General features: G+C 36.5%; 1 protein-coding gene across 3 annotated transcripts in view; it reads left to right on the top strand.

Moving 5' to 3' along the window:
* LOC131155001 (protein ENHANCED DISEASE RESISTANCE 2) overlaps positions 1-22724 on the top strand; it is a 75269-nt gene that overhangs the window by 11200 nt on the left and 41345 nt on the right. Inside the window, exons 3-10 of one of the 3 annotated variants that reach the window (XM_058107874.1) lie at positions 1901-1954; positions 2758-2823; positions 3089-3189; positions 3815-3882; positions 3968-4084; positions 4309-4349; positions 4458-4558; positions 20813-20908. In XM_058107874.1, coding sequence (XP_057963857.1) covers positions 1901-1954; positions 2758-2823; positions 3089-3189; positions 3815-3882; positions 3968-4084; positions 4309-4349; positions 4458-4558; positions 20813-20908 — 644 coding nt within the window. Of the gene's footprint in view, positions 1-1900; positions 1955-2757; positions 2824-3085; positions 3190-3814; positions 3883-3967; positions 4085-4308; positions 4350-4457; positions 4559-20812; positions 20909-22724 lie in introns of all 3 variants that reach the window. The other 2 variants (XM_058107875.1, XM_058107873.1) reach the window with 2 other exon arrangements.

The following is a 22724-nucleotide window of genomic DNA, read 5'->3' as shown; positions in this document are numbered from 1 at the left end:
ATGGCAGATTTGCATAGGACAATAATGTTTAGGGTTTGGTTTTGTGGTAGGGATTAGGTCAGATATTACCATGTAGAAGTATTGAGTAAAACAAAAGACCTAATTACATTGATAAGTCCCTCCCTCTATTTATAATATATGTCAAGTACATGCCAATGACCATAATATCCTTTCTAACTCATGCTTACTAACATTTTTTTTTTTGAAAATAAGAGGAAGTATATTAAAAGAGAGAATGTACAATTATAGCGAGGATACTAAATCTTCAAAAAGAAAAGAAAAAAAAAACAACAAAAGTAGAACTCAGAAAGAAAAAAATAGAAGCAAAATAAAATTAAAAACAGCTACAATTAGCCAAGAAAACCCCCCTTTAATCCCTTCACATCATAGTTCACTGAGCACTTCAAATTACGTAATTCCATCTGACCATTCACCTTAGATTTGTCCCCATCCAGCCTAACTTCATTACCTCCTTGATTAGACAACATGAGGCCCAAGTTATCCAATAAGCTCTGAGTTTCAATGTCCTTCCCAGAAATATCTTGTACTGGATTAGGCAGAATTCCATCCTTAAATTTTTTGTTCTTCTTTAGAGACCTCATCTTCAAAAATATTAATTCAATCTAAAGCCTTCTAAAGGAGTTGGCGGCACATAAGATAAATTCCTGAGGCGATCAGTAGAAGAATCAGAGGAAAATACATGCTGATCCTGAATATGATCCAAAAGTAATCCTTTTTTGCATTCAAGATCAGTACTCCATATGCTATCCTCGTTCGAATTATCTCCTCATCTCTTACTATCCTTACTCAATTTGGTCCTATCACCTATTGGCTCCTCCACTAGCACACTCTAATAATGCTAAATGATCAAAATAACCATTAGCAATGCCCTTAAATAAACTAACTTTGTTGATCAAAAAAATAAAAAACGAGCTAGATGCTAAACTAATAGGCTGAAGCTTTGAAACCTGAGTTGACCTACTTTTCTTAGGTCTAAGGTAATGGAGGTAGAATTAACACTCTTCCTTAACTTTCTAGTTCCATGAAACTCATAAAAAACCTTCATTCAGTCCTCCCTTACGACATCCTGAAAAAAAAAAAGCTATGTTAAACTCATCTGGCCTTGGAGCCTTATCCCTCTCTAAACTAAACACAATTGCCCTAATCTCCTTCTCCTCAGAAGGCCCCTACAACTAAGACAATTGTGTATCCAAAATAGGAGTATAGGACTCCACCCCAACCCCTCAATTCGTTTCCAAATATTTCTTAGTATACAAAATTTAAAGAAATCAGCTGCCTCTTCTGCTGTATCACCCTAACATCAGTCACTATTTTCCCAGCATTATATCATACCAAAATTACCTCTCACTTCTCTTACCACTTTACCTAGAAGGATAAGCTATTTGGTTGTGGGCTAACAATGTATATCAAGCTTCAACACCCTCCCGCACCACAGATTGCAGGTGGAGTGAAAAACAAATGATAAATAACACCCATTGAAATGAATAAACTAATTTTTAACCACAACACAAATGCGGGCAACATGACCAGAAACTAGGTCCTTTTGGCAACCACAGCCGTGATACCTTGTTAGATTACCGCTTTACCTAAAAGCTCAAGCTATTAGGTGTGGGCCAACAATGTATATCAACCTTCAACAGTTTGAAACATTTTTGTGTAGCATCCTTCTCATTCCATTTTGTGGTTCTTGGGCACTTAAAATAGTACTCTTTATATATATATAAGTATTGGAAGAATTAACTTGAGTGTATATATATAAGTATTGGAAGAATTAACTTGAGTGATGGAGCTCTTAGTAGAATTATGCATTTTTTTTTGCTTTTAATTATCTATTCTTTTTTAATCAATCAATATTTTTTATTTTTTCTTTTCTTGGCAGATGGTTTACGTTTTGTCTGTTTACAGCAAGAAAGATAAGTACCATCGGATTACGGTGCGTTGTTTTTACCTTTGTTGGAAATTTCTTTTTCATTTTTAGTCTTCTGTGCACGAGCAGTTAGTTGAATGAAATTAAGCTGTTTGAGATTTTTTCATCTTATAAATTTCATTATATTTGGTTCGTGGAATAGCTATGCTTTGGGATAAGATGGCATATAGTGAAAAAATTACGAATAGGGGGAATAACTATTCCTTGTATATTCCTAGTCATTTTATTCAACATGCAATGAGGAACAGACATTCCCATTGTGAAAAATTGCGAATAGTTTATTCCTAGTCTACTCCTTGTTATGGACTCATAAAATGTTTCACATTGTTATTTGCTTTATAATAACAACATAATTTTTTGTATAACTAATTGTAACTAACTTTTTATAGCTAATATGTTCTTTGGAATAGGCATTCCGTGAACCAAATGTAACCTAAAATTTTCCATCTTATAAATTTCACCGTCACTGTCCAGCATAGGATTGGGAAATGTAACAATGGAAGAAGACTGGAAATCATATTAGTTACAAAAGGACTCTTCTGCAAACTTTTTGAGTTTCCAACTTTTTATGCCTTCATTTGTTTTTCCTATTGTACCGTGCACAATGTACTGAGTGCTGGAAGCATGCTGATCAGTATGGCCAATATCAGGTAGTGAAAGCATTCACTGTGTCACATATGTCATTAGTCTAGCTTCCCTGTGCTTTGTTGTGTGTTTACTTTTGTATGGTTACTAAACTGCTAGAACTTATGCCATCCAAGTCATTGCTGGAGAAAAAATTATTCACATGGGAGATATTTTTGTTCCAGATGGCCGCATTCAACATCCAGGAGGCACTAGTATGGAAAGGAAAAATTGAGTTTGTCATTGATCAGGTTCATTTTCTTTAAACTTGTATCCCCTGGGACCTGTTTAATTTTTTTTCTCTTTTGTTTTTAAGTTGTTGCTTTCCATATCTCACTCTATACGCTCCTTTGAATTTTTGAAGAGGAAAATTTATTTTTCTGAACTGTTGAATGGTTGGTTGGTTTTTTTGTGATTGCCTTGTGCATATCTTTCATCACATCAAGTTAAATAAGCTTTTGTTGACTGTGCATGCATGCATTTGGGATTTAATTAGACAGTGGTGATGTGCAGCAGCAGGGGGCACAAGTTTCTAATGGTAATAAATATATTTCTTTTGAGTATAAACCTGGAATGGATAACGGGAGAACTGCTTCCTCATCTGATCATGAAAGTCAGTAAGTAATCATCTTAACTTATGCATTTTTTGTTACCTGTTTATAATTAGGCTTATTTAAAATCTTGTTATGTTGCAGACTTGCAGTTACATTACTCCTGCTGTGCATTTTCTTTCCTTGTGTAGTGTACTTTGATATGTAAGGCCCGACATATTCAGTCTAGATTGTATTTTTGTAATATAGTTTTCTAAAACTTCTTTTTCTGTTTTTTGGATTTCTCATCCTCTTCGTGCTTTCTTCTTTCTTAACGAATTTCTTCTTTTCCAAGAAAAAAGAAAATTTTCTAATATTGTCTGAGAAATGGGGCTTGCCTTGGACCAAAATTATACTGTGGTTGCTAATAAAAAACTGCCAGGTTTCTAGCGAAATTTCACTGATTTTTTTTCAAGTTTTTACAGTCACATTAGAATTGATTAGGTTCATTTTTAAATTTTTGCAGATGTATGTGAGAGTGATTATATTGTTGTCAGTTGTCACTTTCTTCCATTGCCTTGTGTGCTAGTCAAATTTTATTTTTTTCTAATTGTATTGCTGCGAGATAATTATTTATTAAACACTTGGTTCAGATTAGTGTCTATTTACATTTGGGATGTGTTTAGATATCTTTCTTCCATGTTTTTTGTAGGTTTAGTGCGCAGGAAGATGAAGAGGATGCTCATCCAAATTTGCTGCGGAGAACAACTATTGGGAATGGTGGTTCTTGATTTCCTTGTGTTTTCTGCCTCTTAACAGATCTAGGGCAAGGTCAAGATGACGTTTTCATCTTTGCTTGTGGCAGGTCCCCCAGATTCAGTATTTGACTGGACCCGGGAAATAGATTCAGCTTTGTCAAACCAGAATAACAACAATCAAGCATTTTCTAGAAAGAATTGGCGTCTTCTCCAATGCCAAAATGGTACTAATGCTAGTACCATTTGTTAAGCTGTCATTATTGTTATTATATTTGTTATTATTATTGTTGTTATTATTAGTGTTATAATTATTATTCTTATTCTTATTGTTATCATTGTTATTGTTGTTATTGTTTTTGGGTAAATCAAAAGGAGGTAAATTGAGTGGTTCTGTTCTTGTTGATGTCAATGAAAATCATTATTTATATTTTTATCTGTTTCATTACAGGACTTCGCATTTTTGAAGAGCTTCTTGAAGTTGACTACCTTGTATGATTTATTTTTTATTTTTTTAAATTTACTTGATGTCTGTTTGCTTGATTTTCTATATATTAGGTTGTCAGATAAGATTCATCACTTACAATTTTCTTTATGCAGCCAAGGAGCTATAGTAGAGCAATGAAGGCTGTAGGTGTTGTTGAGGCTACCTGTGAAGAAATATTTGAGCTTGTGATGAGCATGGATGGAACACGGTTTGAGTAAGAGTTTCTTATTATAAACAATTCTATGAATACTTCTAATTTTATAGTCTTGTTGTATTTGACTTTAGTTTTGAAGCTTGTATTGGGCTTGGTGTACATTTTTGGCCCACAACCTAACAGGTTAAGCTTTTAGTTGGAATGGTAATCCAACATCGCTTTACCGCCATGGTTGCGAGGAATGATTTTTGTTGTTCATGTTAAGTTTATGGGGGGGGGGGGGGGGGTACATTTTTTTTTTTTTTTTAAGTTCTTGTAAGTGTTGTTCATCATTGTTTATTTTAGTTTGTGTTTGACATATACATTTTTAGCCTGCAGCCTAACAACTTTAAGCTTTTAGGTGAGTGTGAATCTAACAAATCCTACTTGGTGCATTTTTTCCATTTGTTCATTGCTGTGATATCATTGTTTTTTGTATGGATACTGCAAATGATCTTGCATGTAAATGGAAGAGGAAATTACTTCACTTGAATATTTCAACCCATCATTTTGCTTCTTGTTTTTTGAATAAAAGACTGAAAAGAAGGAATGTTGACTTGTTTACTAGAAAATATTAGTATTAGAGTACCTTTAGTTTCTTTCTTATAGAGTTCTATTTCTTTTAGTTGTTCAGGGTTATTTTTGTTATCATATTATTTATTTATAAAGGGGTACGGCTGATCTGAAGTTCAAGCAAGCCAAAATCTCTGTCCTGCCTCTTTTTCTAGCCTCTAATGTTCTCCTGTTAGCAATCTATTCAACTCAGGTTTCTCAGGCTTACAACATGGTATCAGAGCACTAATTCCTTCCATACTTGACTAATTTGAGTTGCTTTAGATCCTTCTTTTAGTTCACCCTGATCAATTCTTAGACCAGAATCTTCTTCTGGTTTGAGTCATTTGGGGTTCCTATTCCTCTTGATTTTTCTGTGTGCATCTGTGATTGGATGTGGTGATTGTGAGTGGTTTGATTGTGATGTGAAGAAGGTTGTGCTGTGTTCTGCACAAATTGAAGTTGCTGTTTTTGATGGGTTGTTGATTGGTTTGCACTGTGGCTGATCTAGTTCAGTCCTAGATGCCTCTCGTCATGTTTGGGACCTGCTTCCTGTTGCAGAAAGATTGCTGATTGCTCCAGTGCCTCTTTTCATGCCTGAGACCAGCTTCTTGTTGCAGGAAGATCACTGTCCATGTTAGAGCGGCTGTCTTATGGTTGTAGATGTAACTTCCAATTTGTCCCTGCTCTGCAGTGGCTGTTGGGGATTTATCATAGTCTCATCTGCCCTCACTCATGCCTGCCACTCCTTCTTTAGTGTTGTAGCTATTATTCTGTTGTTGAGGGCTGCCTCTTGAAAAATCTGCAGTGTATCCTTTCTGCATTCTGTTCATCCTAGGTTGCTGATTTGTACTGCTGCTGGTCTTGTGAGTATTATTTTGTGCTGTTGTGTGTTGCCACTTCTCCCTATCTTCTTGCTGGGTTGTGCAGGTTGGTGAATTTCCTTTTTCCTGGCCTTCCCTGCTCTGTGGTTGTTTTTCTTTTGACTAGGTGGTGTACTTTGTGTGTTTGGCATTGTGTTGTTATGGCTTCAACGGATAGGGTTTGGCTGACAGTATCAATGTGCAGATTACAACTACAAAATTGGCTGGTTCTTCCAATTATTTGCGAGGGTGTGCATTAATGCAAAAGGCAAACTTAAGCATTTGGTGCCGAATCCCCCATCTCATGTTTCTAAAAAATATAAGATGTGGAGGAAGGAAAATGATACTATTCTTATGTGGTTCTGCAATATTATTGAATTGCTGGTTGCTGCCAGTGTGAATACTGGACTACGAAGGTCATGTGGAATGATGATCTTCATGAAAAAGTTTCTTTCAGGATTAGAATCAATATTGTAAATTTGACTTGTATGAGAAGTCAACTGTATGGGGTCAACTGAAACTGAACTGACCTAATTTCTTGGTTCCATACCCCCAAAACCAAACTGATCAAACTGTTGGTAACTTGTTAAGCCGAAAGTAGTTCTCATAAAGTGTAAAGAAGAAAAGACATTGGAGGCAGTAATATGCACAAACCTGATTAATTAATGCAAATTAAACAGGTACTCATCGTTTGAGAATTTATTTGACACATTAAGAACTTTGAATTAACCCCAGCAAATGGGCTCCTGATTGTAGAAACAGAAAGAACAAGTTAGTATAGCCATTTATCTTTGTAATTGAAACACTTCGGAATGTTTCTTTCTTCAATTGAAAAAATTAAACAACCAAAGTGTAAAAAAAAAAAAAGAAGAAGTCATCTAGGATTTTGATTCTGAATCAACTGAACATGAATCATTAGCCCACTCAAAATTTTAGGGTTTCGATTTACAAGCCACAAGAAGATGTTGATGATGAAGAAGAATACATAAGAACTTACCTGAATCTGAATCACAGAGGTAAAAGCAGAAGACGACCAAACCAGTGGTTTGGTGGAGTAAAAACGGTGGAGGGTGGCAACTAGGCGGTGACATGTGAGAGATCCGGTTGTCTAACAATGGGATGAGAATGAAGAACCTCTGAAAGGCTGATGCTGAAAGAATGTGACACTGCAACTTGCAACAGACTGGAGTCTTTGGGGGAGGCCCACTCTTTCAAAGGAGAAAACTATTTATATACATGCAATTTTTGAGGAAAAACCAAATCAGTTTTTCCTGTTTGGTTGGTTTTCAAAGGAACATCTGATTTCGAATTGACAAACCAAAAATGAAATGGTCAGTCTAGAGAATGGTTTAGCCGTTTAGGGCTTCTAGAGGTTTGGGAAAGGGATCTGTTGTCCCCATTTTTGCTAACTCCGTATGAGTAGTGTGATAATAGAACCAACTCCGCCGCTGCCGTTCTACTTCCTTCAATCCTTTACTGCATTAAATTCTTGTTTTGGAAACCCGCCTCAGACTTAAATTTGCCCATTGCTCACTGAAAAGGTACTTGAAATTGTACTCAGAAGTTCTTGGTCACTTATCTTATTGGTAATTTTGTTTCTGTACTTCATCTTCTATTTTTCATTCTTTCACCTTGCCTATTGTTTCTCTTCCTTCTTCTCATATTGATGCTCTTTCTAATCTTGGGTGGAAAATGCCATGGATGTAGAAATGTAAGCGTTAACTTCTCGATGTGTATGGGAATTGGCGTATCTTCCTCCTGCTAAGGAATTTGTGAAGTGTCTCTAGGTGTATACAATTAACCATCAACTGTGGGACGATTGAAAGACTGAAAGCCCAATTGGTGGCGAAAGGGTATACCTGGGCATATGTTGCTGAATTTTTTTGGGGGATGTTTGACTTGTGGTATCTTTCAACATTCCTTGGAATGTGATGCCCATGACATCTCATTACCACTTGTTTTTGGGCTTGGGAATCCTACGTGGCAAACATCTTAATTTCTAGGAATTAAAGATTCCCACAAAACATGAGCATCCCATTCCCATCCTCCCTTGTTGGTAAGTTCCATGGGAATTTCATTCCCATGGTAATCCTGCATTTTGGGCCAACCTACCCTTGTTATTGGCAGTTAGACAATAATGATCCTATAATGTAGCATTATTGCACTCAAATGTTATTATATTTAAAATAATGTTATTAATAAGATGAAAATGATATTATTATTGTGTTATAATAATATTATTTTATTGTTACTGTTTAGACCTCAATTATTTTGGTTAATTGGATTGTTTAAATGTTTATTTTTTAAATTTATGATTATTGAAAATTTTATGACTTGGATTTAATTGAGCACATATTCTTAGTAATATTTTTTTTTTTGTTGAAAATATATTTATTCTTTATATACTGGTTATACACATGTCAAGGTTATAATGGTTGTCTTCTTAAAATATGCCTAGCTGAATTCCCATGTTGAACCCCACAGTATTTTTGATAATAAAAGGTGAATTCATTAGTAGAATGAGAATATACATCTAGTAGAATGAGACATCTCCTTGACAAATTTTTGAAAATCCAGGAAAAAAAAAAAAACACGGAGGAACAACCTACAAACTAAACAACAAAAGAGAAAAAAAACCACCACGAACTAGCACTCCAGCATATAATGCCAATTGTGCTGAATGTCAGAAAAGCTCACCCCCTTAAAATTCCCTTGTCCTACCCACCGAAGAGAAGCCAAATAATGTATATCTTTTCCCAAACCAGCACCTGAGCTGACATCTTCCCTAGAAAAATGCGTGCATTATGCTCCATCTACAACCCCCAAAAAACTGCAAAAAAATTCACATTTCCAAAGCACTGCCCTTTCTTTTTGCTGCCAAAACTAGCAAAGGTCACTGCAAAAAAATCCTCCACTGTCTTAGAACTCACCCAACATTCACCTAAAATACCAATTAGCTTATTCCAAACACTCCAAGCATAGTCACAATGAATGAACAAATGTCATGATGATTCTGAACAATTAAAGCAGAGAACGCATATGTCTGGAGATATGGCCTTCAAAAGGTCTCCTAACCCAACATTGACATCAGAATATTTTCAAAGGTCTCCTAACCCAAAATTGACATGGGAATCTTGTGTCTATTCTTGGGAATGCTACAGTGTGAACCAAGTAAAAATATTTCCATGAGACAAGCATCCCATTCCTGAGAATGAGATTCCCAGGAATGTCATTCCATGGGAATATTTTAGATGCTGCAAAACCCAATTCTCCCTTGAGGCTTTCTCTTTACTAGCTCGACTGAATTCTGTTAATTTTGGTTGGCCTTTGTAGCAGTTAGATGCTAAGAATGCTGTACTGTGTGAGGGTGTAGAGGAAGAGGTGTTCATGGAGCAACCTGTAGGTATGGTGCTCAAGGGGAGAGTGCAAGGTCTGTTAGTTGTGTAAGGCCATTTGTGGGCTAAGCAACCTCCTAAGGTATGGCAATATGGCATGCTAAATTCAGTATGCTATTTTCTTATACAGTGCTGTTCAGATCACTCTGTTTTTGTTAGGAGGAAAGAAACAGGGTACAGAGTCTACAGACTGTACAGTGCTTCTGATGGTTTATGATGCCATCATTAACATAAGAGTGACTCTCAAGGCATGGTGGATGTGAATTTGTTGGCTTTAGAAGCAGTTTCAAATTAAAGACTTAAGCATACTTTGTTATTTTAGCATTATTGTTGTCAGGAGTAGCAAAGGATTAAGTTTGTCACATCGAAAATACACTTTACACTTGCTAGAAGATATTGCTATGTTGGGATCTAAACCAACTGATATTCCCATTGATCTGAAGTTGTCAAGAGATGATGGACAGATTTTAGAGACAACTGTCTGTACAGGGTGCTGGTTGGAGCAATTATTTATTTGATTGTGACTAGACCTGGACATACCTTTTGTGGGGTGGTTAGTCAGTTTATGGGGTATACCATGCAGCTGCATTGGGGTGCTGTGTGTGATATCCTTTGCTTCCTTAAATGTTCTTGTGGTAAAGGGTTGACATACATGTGTAAAAGAATATTTGATATGTGGGGTGCTCTGATGTCAATTAGGCTGCTTCAGTGGAGGACTGGAGATCTACTATTGGTTACCACACATTTTGTGGGTGTTAATTTTGTCATTGTTGGAGTGAAAAACAAACTACTGTTGTGAGGTAGTAGAAGGCAGAGCTCGACCTATGCTTTTAGTGTTTAATGGCTTATGTTGGAGATGAGATTACTAGACCTATGTTTTGCAGCTCAGACTAAGGCATATTTAGTTATAAAAACCAAAAATTAAAAAAGAAAAATTTTTCTTGTCCCTTGTAGAAAAATATAGGATAAGGTAATTATGATAGCTAATCCAGTCCAATTCTATTCTGCCCCATATAGTCTTGTGAAACCTTAGCCTATGAAACAAACACATCCTGAGGCCATGTTGAAATGTTTGTGCCAAGCTTGGGATGAGGATATTTATCCATCCTCAACTTAAGAGGGAGCAGTAGTAGCACTAGTTTCTTTATCTCTGAGTTGTATTTGCTCTATTTGTTCAGGGTTATTTTTGTCATCTGCATATGTATTTATAAAGCGAAGTAGCTGGTTGGGAGTATTCGCCAAAATCTCTCTCATTTGTTCGGCCTCTCTTCCATTTATAATTAACCTTAAACTTTGTTCTCCTGTTAGCAGTGTAGTCAACTAAGATTTCTCAGGTTTACAACCATTAGAAATGTTTCATTTTTCACTTAGAGCCTGTAATATTTTATTAGTAGCAATATTTTAGGGCATGTGGGAAAAACTAAAGGCCTGTTTAGTTGTGGAAAACATTTTTCATTTTTCCATTTTTAGTTTTCTGAAAAAGTACAAAAGTTCCATCTTATTTTTTGGTTTTCCAAGTTTCCTTTAAAAAAGGTAGAAATTAAAGAATTTGTTTAGTTGTGCAAAACAATTTTTAATTTTAATTTTAGATTTAAAAATACTTACAAAAAGAAAACTTTTTTTTTTTTTTTTCAGGATAATTATACAAGATAGTTTTTGAGATCATGGATTTTGGGAGTTGGATTTGGATTTGTGTGGATTTAAAAGAAGCTCTATACAATTTTATACTACATCTTGTCATAATTCACATAGATCCAAATCTAAGATCCAAATTCCATGCTCCCAATCGTAGGGTAAAAATAAGATCTTTAGAATATATTAAAAGATATTTTCCAACTATTCTATACAAATATAGAAAATCAGAAAAGAAAGTGGCATTTTTATAATTCTTTGAAAAATTGGAAGTGAAAAATAAAATTATTTCTGCAAGAAAATAGTGCAAAATTTTTTTTATTGGTTTTCATTTTTTGCATTTAAATGTTGTGAAATTGAAAAATTAGCTAAGTCTTGTAATTCTTTGAAAAACAAAATTGGAAAATGAAAACTGTTTCGACAACTGAATGGGCACCAAACTACTTGCTATGTGTACTTATATTTTATATTCTTATGAGAAAGTTGTTATCATCTGTGTGATATTAGTAAATGGATTCAACTAGTTCATGGGATAGGTTTTCCTCTCTATTTATGATGTGTCATGTCCATTACAATGATCATCATACTCTTACTCATGCTTACTAACACACAGCAGTAATGTATAATCAGTAACCAACAACACCCCATTAAGCTGGAGCATAGATATTGTGTGCTCTTAGCTAGTTATAAATGGATCTAATCGAGAACCCAGAGCTTTAGTGAATACATCAGCAAGTTGGAACTTGGGCTGCATATTAGTGATTATAACGAGCTTTTGCTTAAGTTTTTCCCGAATAAAGTGGCAATCAACTTTAATGTGTTTCATCGGTGGATGGAAGATTGGGTTGGAGGCAATATGATAGCAACTTGATTATCTGACATCAACTTTGTAGGCTGAGGATGTTGAAACCAAGTTCTTCCAACATGTTCTTTAATCTTTAGCCAAACCAATTCACATGTAATCTGCACCATGGCCCTATATTTACATTCAGCACTTAAGCGAGCCACAACAGTTTGTTTCTCTCTTCTAGGATACTTGGCTACCATCAACAAACACATTGTATTCAGCTGTGGTTCTCTTGCATTTGTTTAACCTTGGATATGAGTGTGACCCCAATCGTGATAGGAGTGGCATCTTTGTGGTGCAACTTTGAGGCATTGCACACAATGCAGATGATAGCATTCTATGGCTCATTTAGGGAGAATCAAGGAGCTTGCCCAAGACCCTTGTTGCAAAAGATGTCTGGTTGTGCGACTATGAAGTGGTTGGACTTCCCAACAAGTCTTTGATATTGTCAAGAGTCAGCAAAAAAATCACTTGCATCTGGTAATAATTTGCTGTTAGGGCCTGCATTTGTATCATTAGGTTTGGATCCCAATAGCCCAGCATGGTTTAAATAGTGATAGCAGGTCGAGTAGTGTAACGGTTATGGGTGTCACAGGAAGCGGGAGTAGCAGATGTTACATAATGAGAAAGGGGTGTAAAGGCCGTGAATTTTTTTCTAGTGCACAATCTTGTGTATATTGGTTTATTTGCATGCTTTGAGATCTCACCCTTCTTTAGAAGAGTTTTAGTTCATTTTGAATTCTTTGGTTCAACTAATTAACATTGTTTAGTAAGGGCAATGCATTTTTCATTTGTTTTAAACTGCAGAAAAATTATATATATATTTTCACTTTTTCATTAATTATGTGTGAGATAGGTTAATTAATTAAAAAAAAATACGTTATCCATCAATCTATTAGGCATACAAATAATACAATAAGCTAAACAAGCTTTATAATTTGTATTTTTTAAACTAATAAAAATCTAATAAATTGAGTAGCCATTCTTGGTCCTTGGATCCCTTGGGGTTTTATTACTGCAAATCTTTTTGTGAGTTCTTGACTAGCTCTGGTTCCCCCCCCCCCCCCCACCTCTCTATAAACCTATTTGGAATGCCAAAGTCCCCTTTAAAATTAAAGATTTTCTCTGGCTGGTTGTGCTAAATAGGATCAACACCATTAACTTGTTACAGATTAGAAGACCGTTAATGGCTCTCTCTCCAGACGTATGTGTGCTTTGTTTCAATTGGTCTGAAACTGCTCCGCTTCTTTTCTTACACTCTGATTTTGCTCAGAGGATTTGGAACAGGCTTTTTAATTATTTTGGGGAATGCTGGGTTTGTCCAAAGACAGTAAAGGAGTTTTTGGCAATTTATTTTGTTGGTTTTGGCAGGAAAAAAGAGGGTATGGAGTTGTGAAACTATGCCTTGCCTTATTTGCTGTTTATTGGGGTTTGTGGATGGAAAAAAATGCGCAGGGAAGAAGTCGTCTCTCTTGCTGGTTTAGGAGAAGATTCAAATTTGGCTTCTCTTTGGTGTGTGGGTAATGGGAACTTTGAGGGGGATGCACTTTTTGGATATTCAGCATGATTGGCTTTCATTGTTGAGTTAGGGCCTGCCAATTATTTCGGATTGTTTCTAGTGTTTCTTTTTGGTTTTTCATTTTTAGTTTTTCTGGGCTAACTCAGAGTTTGGAAGGAGATGCCTTAGTTTCCTGCTTGTACGTCCCTATTCTATAAATGAAAATTTTCTTTAATTAAAAAAATCAAATAAATTGAGACCAACAAGTTATATTGTATAATTGTAACCTAAGGTTGGAAATATTATATACAACTTAAAAATGACAAAAACTGGAAAGAAAGAAGGTTGCAGTTTATGGAAAGAAATACGAAATTACGAATATTATCCAAATAAATATTTTTCTAACAAAGTAGTGTTAACAACAAATGGTTAATTAACGCATCTTGTGTGAATGTTAATAAAAATAAACGGATCTCAGGTGGGGGATGGAGACAACATTTGTTTGTGGCATGATGTGCGGATTTATTCGAAGACTCTCAGTGTCTTATTCCCCGCCATCTATGACAGAGCATGTGATAGAGATGCTTGCATTAGTTAGCACCTTCAAGCATCATCATAGGGTTTTTTTTTCCTGGAATATTCCTTTTCGTAGGAATGTGAAAATTGGGAAATTCACCAGCTCACTGATTTCTACAGTCAACTTTACAAGATCCAGCCTCATACACTCTTGACCTTCCTGTTTGGTCCTTGGACAAGAAAGGGGGTCTTCACTGTTAAATCTTTTTACAAGAAACTTTTTATTTGGGAACTAATCAACATTCACTCCCCTTGGTCTAAATAAGGAAGACAGCTACCCCAAATAGGGTTGCTTTTTTTTTTTTTCCACTTAGGAAGCAGCTCATGGTAAGATCTTGACCCTTGACAACTTGTGGAGAAGGGGGTTCTCCATTGCCAATAGATTCACCCTTTGCGTGGCTGAGGCTGAATTAGTAAACCATACCCTTCTCTGTTGCCCTTGGACTAGAAATCTTTGGAATATGGCATTGACTCATGTTGGACAAAGGTGGATTACCCCTAGATCTGTGGGAGGGGAGCTCTGTGACTGGAGAGGAGGAAGGCTTTGTCTCTCATTCACTTGTAATTTTCTGGTGTGCTTGGAAAGAGAGAAACAGAAGGGTTTTTAAAAATTAAATCTCAGCGCTTGAGTTCAGCAAAGAGCAGTGGTTTACTATGGTTACTAGTTGGCATAGCAGGCTTGTAGCAAATGAGTTTAATGTAATTTTTGATTTTTGTGACACCCTACAAGGTGCTTGATTTCTTGTACTACGATTTGGCATCCCCTTGATGCCTTTTTAATATATATATTTTTTCTATTGATAAAAAAAATCATCCTTGTTATAATCTTCAGTCCTCTCTTGACATAGCTGATTGATTTATGCAAGGGAAAAATATAAAAATGAGAATAAAAGTAAAAGAATAATTTTTTTTTTTTTTTTTTTGCCATTATAGTTTGAAAGTGGTTACATAATTGCCATTGTGGCCATTTTGTAATGGCCACAATATTGCTGTGAATTTTCTTCTCATTGATCGGCAGTATGTAATGGTAATGGGGACCGAAAAAACCGTTGATGTGTTATAGTCATAGCTGCTATTTGAAAACCATGCAGCTCACTCTTCTAAAAATCTAGAATGTAGTTCCTTAGTGAGAAGATGGTCCCTATATGATATCTTGATACTTCAATATCTAAGAAGTACTTTGACGGATCCAAATCTTCTTTTTTTGGAGGAATGCTTCAAGTTCCAGATACCAAGGTAACCATTACCAATAATTACTGTCATCTACATACACAATCAGCAGGATTATACCTACGACAATATGTCAATAGAATATAGAGTGATCTACTGTCCATGTCTGAAGGCCAAAATCAAAAGACAACTACATTGAAAACCTTAGACCATGTAAGGGTTTTCTAGAAAACACACCAATGCTGACTTCCCCTAAGCAACTAGTAGTGGGTGTTTGCTCCATATAGACCTGTGCTTGAAGATCTCCATGTGGAAAGGCATTCTTCACACCTAACTGATGCAAAGGCCAACGACACATGAACCCTAAGAGGATGAATAAATGAATTAGGGCAAGTTTGGTGATGGGGGAGATTTATCAGAATAATTCAAATTGCACTTGAGTCTTTGTACGAGCCAAACCATCATGATTGACCTTCATTGTGTACACCTAGTGATAGCCAACCATGGAACTGTCAACAAGAATAGGTATGACTTCCCAAGTGTCATTATCTTGTAAAGCACGCATCTCTTCAACTATTGTGGTCCTCAAACCCAAAATGGGATAAGGCTTTAGAGATAGATTTTGGAAGAGCAACAATTGAGAGAGTACTAGCAAAAAAGTAATACGAGGGTGTCAAGAAATAATATCAAATGAAATTAGAGATGGGATGCTAGATAGAGGTGCATTTACCTTTTCAGACAGCAATAGGATGATCAACATCTTGGGAAATTGGATCATGAAACAAGGAAACCAAAGATAGAGGAGTAGAAATTAAGGAGACTCTTCCTTTTGTTGTCATCAAACTAGATGAAGATGTAGGAGGATGACTAGGCAAAGATAATACACTAGAGTCTAGAAAGCTAGGCATAAGATGAGGGCTTAAGGAATCAAAATAGTATGGTGTAGACTCAAAGAAGGTAACACTAGTAAAAACAAAAAAGCGGTGCCAGGTGGCCTCGACAATGATATCCCTTTTGAGTGATTGAGTAGCCTAGAAAAACACATTTAATCGCATGAGGATCCAACTTATCTGCCTAGGAAGTTAACTGATGGACAAAGGACATACACTTGAATATAAATCGTCATTAGTGCATCTACAAATTATGATGATCTAGGTAACTACAAGGATTTAAACTAGATGAAGATGTAGGAGGATGACTTGGCAAAGATAAAACACCATAATCTAGAAGGCTAGGTATAGGATGAGGGCTCAAGGAATCAAAATAGTGTGGTGTAGACCCAAAGAAGGTAACACTAGTAAAAACAAAAAGCAGTGCAAGGTGGCCCAGAAAAATACATTTAATAGCACAAGGATCCAACTTATCTGCCTAGATAGTTGATTGATAGATAAAGGACATACACTTGAATATATGAGGAGGATGGAGAGTAGATAAGCATTTAGAGGAGAAAAGGTAGGGTATTTACCACTAGGAATGGAGGATGACTTGTTGATGAAAGAGTAGGTAGTAAACATCACTCCAAAATACTTTAGTGATAGTCATTTGATATGGTAGGTGATGAGTGTGTTCAAGGATAGGATATGCCTATTTTCCTCTTTGCATCTCCATTTTGTTGTGGAGTGTGAGCGCAAGACGACCTATGAACCATACTAGACTTCAATCATATAGGTAGTGAATTGGGTATTGAAGTACTGAATCAAGTTGAGTTTTATCTCATTACAAAAGGCACAAAGGACGTGAAATAACTTAAGGATGATCCTTTATTAAAATAAAGCCAAGTCATCCTTGCGTACTCATCTACAAAAGTGAAAAAAATACCAGAAACCCAACTTTGACACAAATTGACTGGGACTTCTAACATCTGGATAGACTAACATGAAAGGGCTTACTACCTGTTTATTGACTTGAGAAGCAATTTGAACATGGTGATGCTTTTTTTAATTGACAAGACTCACACCTAAGACTAGACACGGAACTCAAAGTGGGATTCAATTGTATTAACTTGTCCAATGAAGGATGACCTAGGTGGCAATGGATTTAAAGTGAACCAACTAGCAATTCAAAGTGGTAAAGTCCACTAGTGTCATATTCTCTACCTATCGTCTTCATTGTCTTCAAATCTTGAATGATAGTAGAGTGAGAAAAGAATGTTATTCAACAATTTATTGTTTTTGTAATCTTGCTAATTCACATAAGTTTAAAGGAAACCTTGGAATATAGAAAATAGAGGAAAAAGAGACAAAGGGAGTAGGATTCAGTCCCTATTCCCTTAAAGGTAGTAGTGGACGCATCAGCAAAGATAACTCAAGGTAAGTTTTCAGAATTTTGGAGGATAGAAAAGAAATTGGTCATATTTCTCATGGTTAGTATGGTTGAATCCAGTGTTTTAAAGGGCGTTATTGAGGCCTGCCTTGAGGCGATTTGGGCCTAAAACGTCCTAAGGCGTAAGTAGAAATGCATAATTCCAAAAAGGTGTACGCCTCGGGGGAGAAGGCGTATGCCTCAGGTGTAAAGGCTCGCCTTTTTATGCCTCAAATGTCAAGGCGTATGCCTTTTGGGCTTCTTGGTTTAAAACATAAATTAAAAAAGACAGAACCCAGAATGCATCTAAAACCCTTTCCTCCCTCTCTCCCACCAAGCTTCTTCTCTTCTGCTCTCTCGACGAAGCCTCCAACAAGTTTTCTCCTCGACGATAGCCTTTGCTCTCTCTTCGACGATTCCTCCAGCACCTCCTCTCTCTTCGATGACTTGATGGCTGCTTCCAATGATTCCTCCAAGCTTCTCGTTTCTCTCCAACGAGTCGACGTTCCCTCCAAACTCTGATCTGCCTCCGACAACTCCTTCTGACATATCCTTTCCCTTCAATTAATCCTTCGGAGCTGTCGTCTCTCTGCAGTGACCCTATGCAGCCTCGCCTCTATCCGCAACCCTCTCATACTCTGCCACTGTTGGCTGCAGCTGGCTTTTAGAAATTAGAATCTTGAGACGTTTTTAATTTGGCTTTTTCTTATGGCTCATGCTTTTTTTTTTAACATATATTGTTTGTGTTTGTTAGTTAAAACTTAAAATTGGCCTATATGATATTAAAAATTATGTTTTAATATTTTTCTCCATTATTCTAAAAATTTTCACATTTTTTTATTATATATGAATTGATTTTATTTATTAATTATTTTAAAAAATACAATCCCAGAATGCTTACGCCTCAACACCTTAAGGCTTACGCCTTGCCTTGCGGAGGGTAAAACGCCTCGCCTTATACCTTCGCCTTTTAAAACACTAGTTGAATCTATAACCTAAGGACAATATTGGACAACAAGCAAGCTGTAGGATTACTTATCTGAGCAATAGATGAAATGGGAAGTGAAGCTTGCTGGGATGTCTAATATTGTAAGAACTTTGAATGTTCTCTCTAAAGTAGATAAAACGCACTAGGAAGAATGGAATCTGTGGTGGATGCATTAGTGACACATAGTGTTTTATTGTGAAGATCCTATTCAACCATTTGACCTCCTCATCCACTATGAGTTTTCTTGCATGAGGGGCCTTTGCCTCATCCATTCCTTCTACCATGGTCACTTGAACCGTCGTGGGAACTTCTAGGATTGTTTGGTTGAAAACTAGCACCTTGTGTAAAAAAAAGCAGTCTTCTCAGAGCTAGAGGTTGAAACACTTAATGCAGGGGCTAAGGAATGGGTGTTGAAGGAATCACGAAGAATAAACATTAGCAGAGTATGGCAACTCTATGCTATTGAGAATCTAGGGACCAGACTATTTTGAACATGGGTTTCAACCCAGCATGACCTGAAGGACTGTCTTTTGCTCCTCTCTGCTTTTGAATTTCACAGACATCCACTCTTATTGCATGATGTTGAGTTTCCCATGGATGCGCTTCATCTTTGCAAAGTACTGTGTGACCCTCCTGTCCCTTGTTGTGACTAAAAAGTAATCTAGGGAGAGATCTTATATATGAGTAATGTCTCTGTAATATAAGAGTGTGAAATAATCTCAAATTTCCTTTTATACATTCAAATGCATGCACATTTGTGCAATCTAGGGTTCTATTGAGTTCCTCATTAGGGAGACAATCAATGCATATTCCTGAACTGATACTTCTTTTTGTTTTTCTCATGGGGCCTAGATAGAAACAAGTTTTCAAACTTGCCTAAGCCGCATGTCAAAAAGATCTTGACAGCCTTAGACCCTTGCATATAATTCTTTCTGTCCAAAGCTCTATTGCAATATGTGGCAACAAATAAGGTATTATACTTTTTGGACTCATGGACACCATAGCAACACACACAATTGAGAACACCAACCAGAAAGATGAACAATCAAAACAAATTGCAAACACAATGATGTAACACTGTTTCAGGCCTTATTGAACCCAGCTACTGTTGGCAAACAGCCTCCAGCAGGACCATATGATCATTCCTGGAGTGCTGCGCATGAACACCTAAAGGGTGGGATCTTTGGACAAAATTCCATTATCAAAAACTTGATAATACGATTCATAGAGTGATTTGAATATAGAACCAGTTCAGGCCAAAAACACGGCTCTATGAGCCATCACATGTTGGCATGTGTAGTTTGCACTGCCAGCCTTTGATTGGCATGGAGGGAGGCTCCGGTGATGAGATTTCGGGGATTGGCAGTGTCTGTGTGGCTATCGTGCTGCTTTTGCACTTTCTCAAGGGGTCTTGGTGATCTTGAACATGCAGTGTTGTAGTCTAGGAAATTTTTGTTGACCGCATGTTTTCTGGCAGCTGTGGGGCTGGTTTTCAGTATGGTGGTGCTAGCTGCTCTCCTATGGGGTAGACATGCAGATGATTTTGGGTTTTAGGACCGATTTGCCTGTGGCTACGACACTCAGGGTTTATGTCTCGGGACCAAGCTCTAATACCAATATTAACTGTGTTGTGTAAATTGGAAGACCTAATCACAGGATAGGTCTCCTGCTCTATTTATAATGTATGTCATGTACATTAACATGAGCACATGACCATCTACCGTTACTCGACAATAAATAGTTGAGCTTCAATTATCAAAGGCCTGATTTAGCTAAAAGGTAGATGAGGTTCCTATGAATGATTTTAAAAATCTCTAACATGCTTCTACACGTGAAAACAGTATGAATAGTGGGGAAAGCAAGGCCTGTGCTGTGCAGAAATTTTGATTCTATTTAAAAAAGTGGGGCGCAAAAGCAGTCCGAAGAGTGGAGAACTCAAAGGCCTATGCTGTGCGGAATTTTTTACCTTAATTAGGAAAATGGGGCTGGTGAGGATTGAACACTAGACTTTCAGGTCAGAGAGGCTCTACTGATTTATCTAAATGGTTAAATTGATTAGTGAAGCTTGAGTAAAGGTTTTTTATATCTTCTAACAGAATTATTCTCAATTGATATACTTTATATTTGGCTAACCAACCACATATTCTTTGACCCTAGACTCTTACGGCAACCAAGATTCGTATTTTGGTGTTTGGCCCTTAAGTGATTTTACTTGTTTCTTGAATAAAACATTGTTTGCTAACTACAAAGTTCTATACATGTGCACTAAATAATATAGATGTATGTTCCTACATAATATAGTGATTTTTAGAAGGGCAAAATCCTCAAGCCCTAAAAGGAACAACTCTTGGTTACTTGAACAAAATTATTATTGGATCAACATAACTCTTTATTTATTTATTTTAGGGTTGTTTGTCCAAGATGCACTTGTTAACACTTCATGCCTCGTGCAGATGGGATTGCAGCTTCCAGGATGGTAGCTTAGTTGAGGAGGTTGATGGGCATACGGCAATACTCTATCATAGACTTCAATTGGACTGGTTCCCAATGTAATTGATATACTTTTAAATTATAGTCATTTTATCGTTCACGCTTTGTATGAATTTCTTTCTTGTTTGGCTTTTTATGGATTTATGCTTTCTTGTTTGGTCATTTTAATTTTTTGATATATTTTTAGCTTTAGTATTGTGATGTCGTTGTATCATTATCAAAGAGTTGATTGTAATGTGACTATTTATGTTCTGATTTTGTACATCTGTTACATACTGTATCTGAAAATCTGGATGCTTTTACTGCAAATAGTTTGATGGTTGATAATACTGCTTGTGTTTTTTTTTTTTTTTTTTAGTCACAATTGTTGTTTACAACTTTGCTTTTTATTTTTGGAAGTATTTTTCACAAAATTTCGTGTTTTTGTTAACGACGATGTTTTGCTTAATTATTGTATTGCTTTTGTTTCTTATTGTGTTTGGGCAGTTACTGCATCCTTTACTAAATTCTTTCATTTAGTTTTATGTTTCTTTGCCTAATTGTCGCTGGAATTAGAGTTTTTTTTGGCAAGCAAGACAGCACTTCGAATTTAAAAATGTAGGGCGAGCATTGTTAAATGTTGCAGTTTAAAAACGGCTCTGAATCTGTCCAGAAAACTGCAATAAAAGAAAGATTGGTTGCTGGAACTTTTTTACTATAAGGAGAATTGCTTGTGGATTTGTTATATGATCATAGAATATTTATTAGGTTAGTTTGAAAGCAAAGTTTGATAGGACTTCTAGAAGGCTAATCGTGTTATTTGGATTTGAATGCTTGTGGATGTTACTGACGCTGGATCTTTCAAATTTAGCATCAGCCCAAATTGACAATAGGAAAAAGAAGGGCTTTGTGGGGGTAAGCTAAAGTTCTGGGCTGAAATGTAGTGAAAATACTGATAGTGGAGCTTTAACGGGTCCACAGGTTGTAGGAGGGTTTGAAAAAACGGCCTATAACATGGTTAACTGGGGTTTCCTTGATCATGTGTTGCAAAAAAAGGGTTTTGGGACACTGTTGTAATTGGATTAGAGGGTGCCTTATGTCTGCTATTATTTCAGTGATTGTTAATGGTCAGCACATGGATTGGTTTAGGGTTTCTCTGGGGTTAAGACAAGGGTATCGGTTATCACCTTTGTTGTTTACTCTGGTGGTTGATGGTTTTAGTAGCATGGTTCTTTGTGCTCTGGGTCTATGGTTGATTAGGGGTATCTTGATTGGGAGGAAGAAGGTGGAGGTGTGTCATCTTCAGTTCGTGGATGACACTCTTTTCTCCTCAAGAATAGTGTGGATAAATTCGGAAAGGTCGATACTTTGTTTAAGCATTTTTTTGAGAAGATTTCAGGAATGAAGATACATTTTTCCATGAGTTGTTTGGCAGTTATCAAATTGAGCAGTAGGGAGTTAGAGGACATCTGATCTCCAGCAGATTGTGACTCTTTGGCTTGGTCTTTATCGTATCTTGGCCTTCGTTTACTGGGCAATCCATTGCAAGAAGCTTTCCATGATCTGGTGATTGAGAGAGTAGGGAGGAGATTAGAGGGTTCAAAGAGGGCTTATCTTTCGTTGAGGGGTAGGATCACTCTCATTAGTGCTTCCCTTTCTAATATTCTCATTTTTTAAAATTCCTTTCTTGGATCCCTACTAGATTGGCTGGGACCCTGCAGAAAATTATAAGTGATTTCTTGTGATCTTGTTTTGGGGAGTAAAACAAAGATCACCTTGTTAGTTGGGAAGTGGTTAGGTGACCTGAATCTGAGGGGAGACTAGGCTGGGCAATTGGTTTCTAAAATCATATCTTTATTTGGATAATGATTATGGAGTTCCCCCTTACAGTTTAAC

Source organism: Malania oleifera, chromosome 5, assembly GCF_029873635.1.
Source record: "Malania oleifera isolate guangnan ecotype guangnan chromosome 5, ASM2987363v1, whole genome shotgun sequence".
NCBI lineage: Eukaryota > Viridiplantae > Streptophyta > Magnoliopsida > Santalales > Ximeniaceae > Malania > Malania oleifera.
Note: the sequence above shows the minus strand (reverse complement) of the source record. Positions and strands in the feature narration are given on the sequence as shown.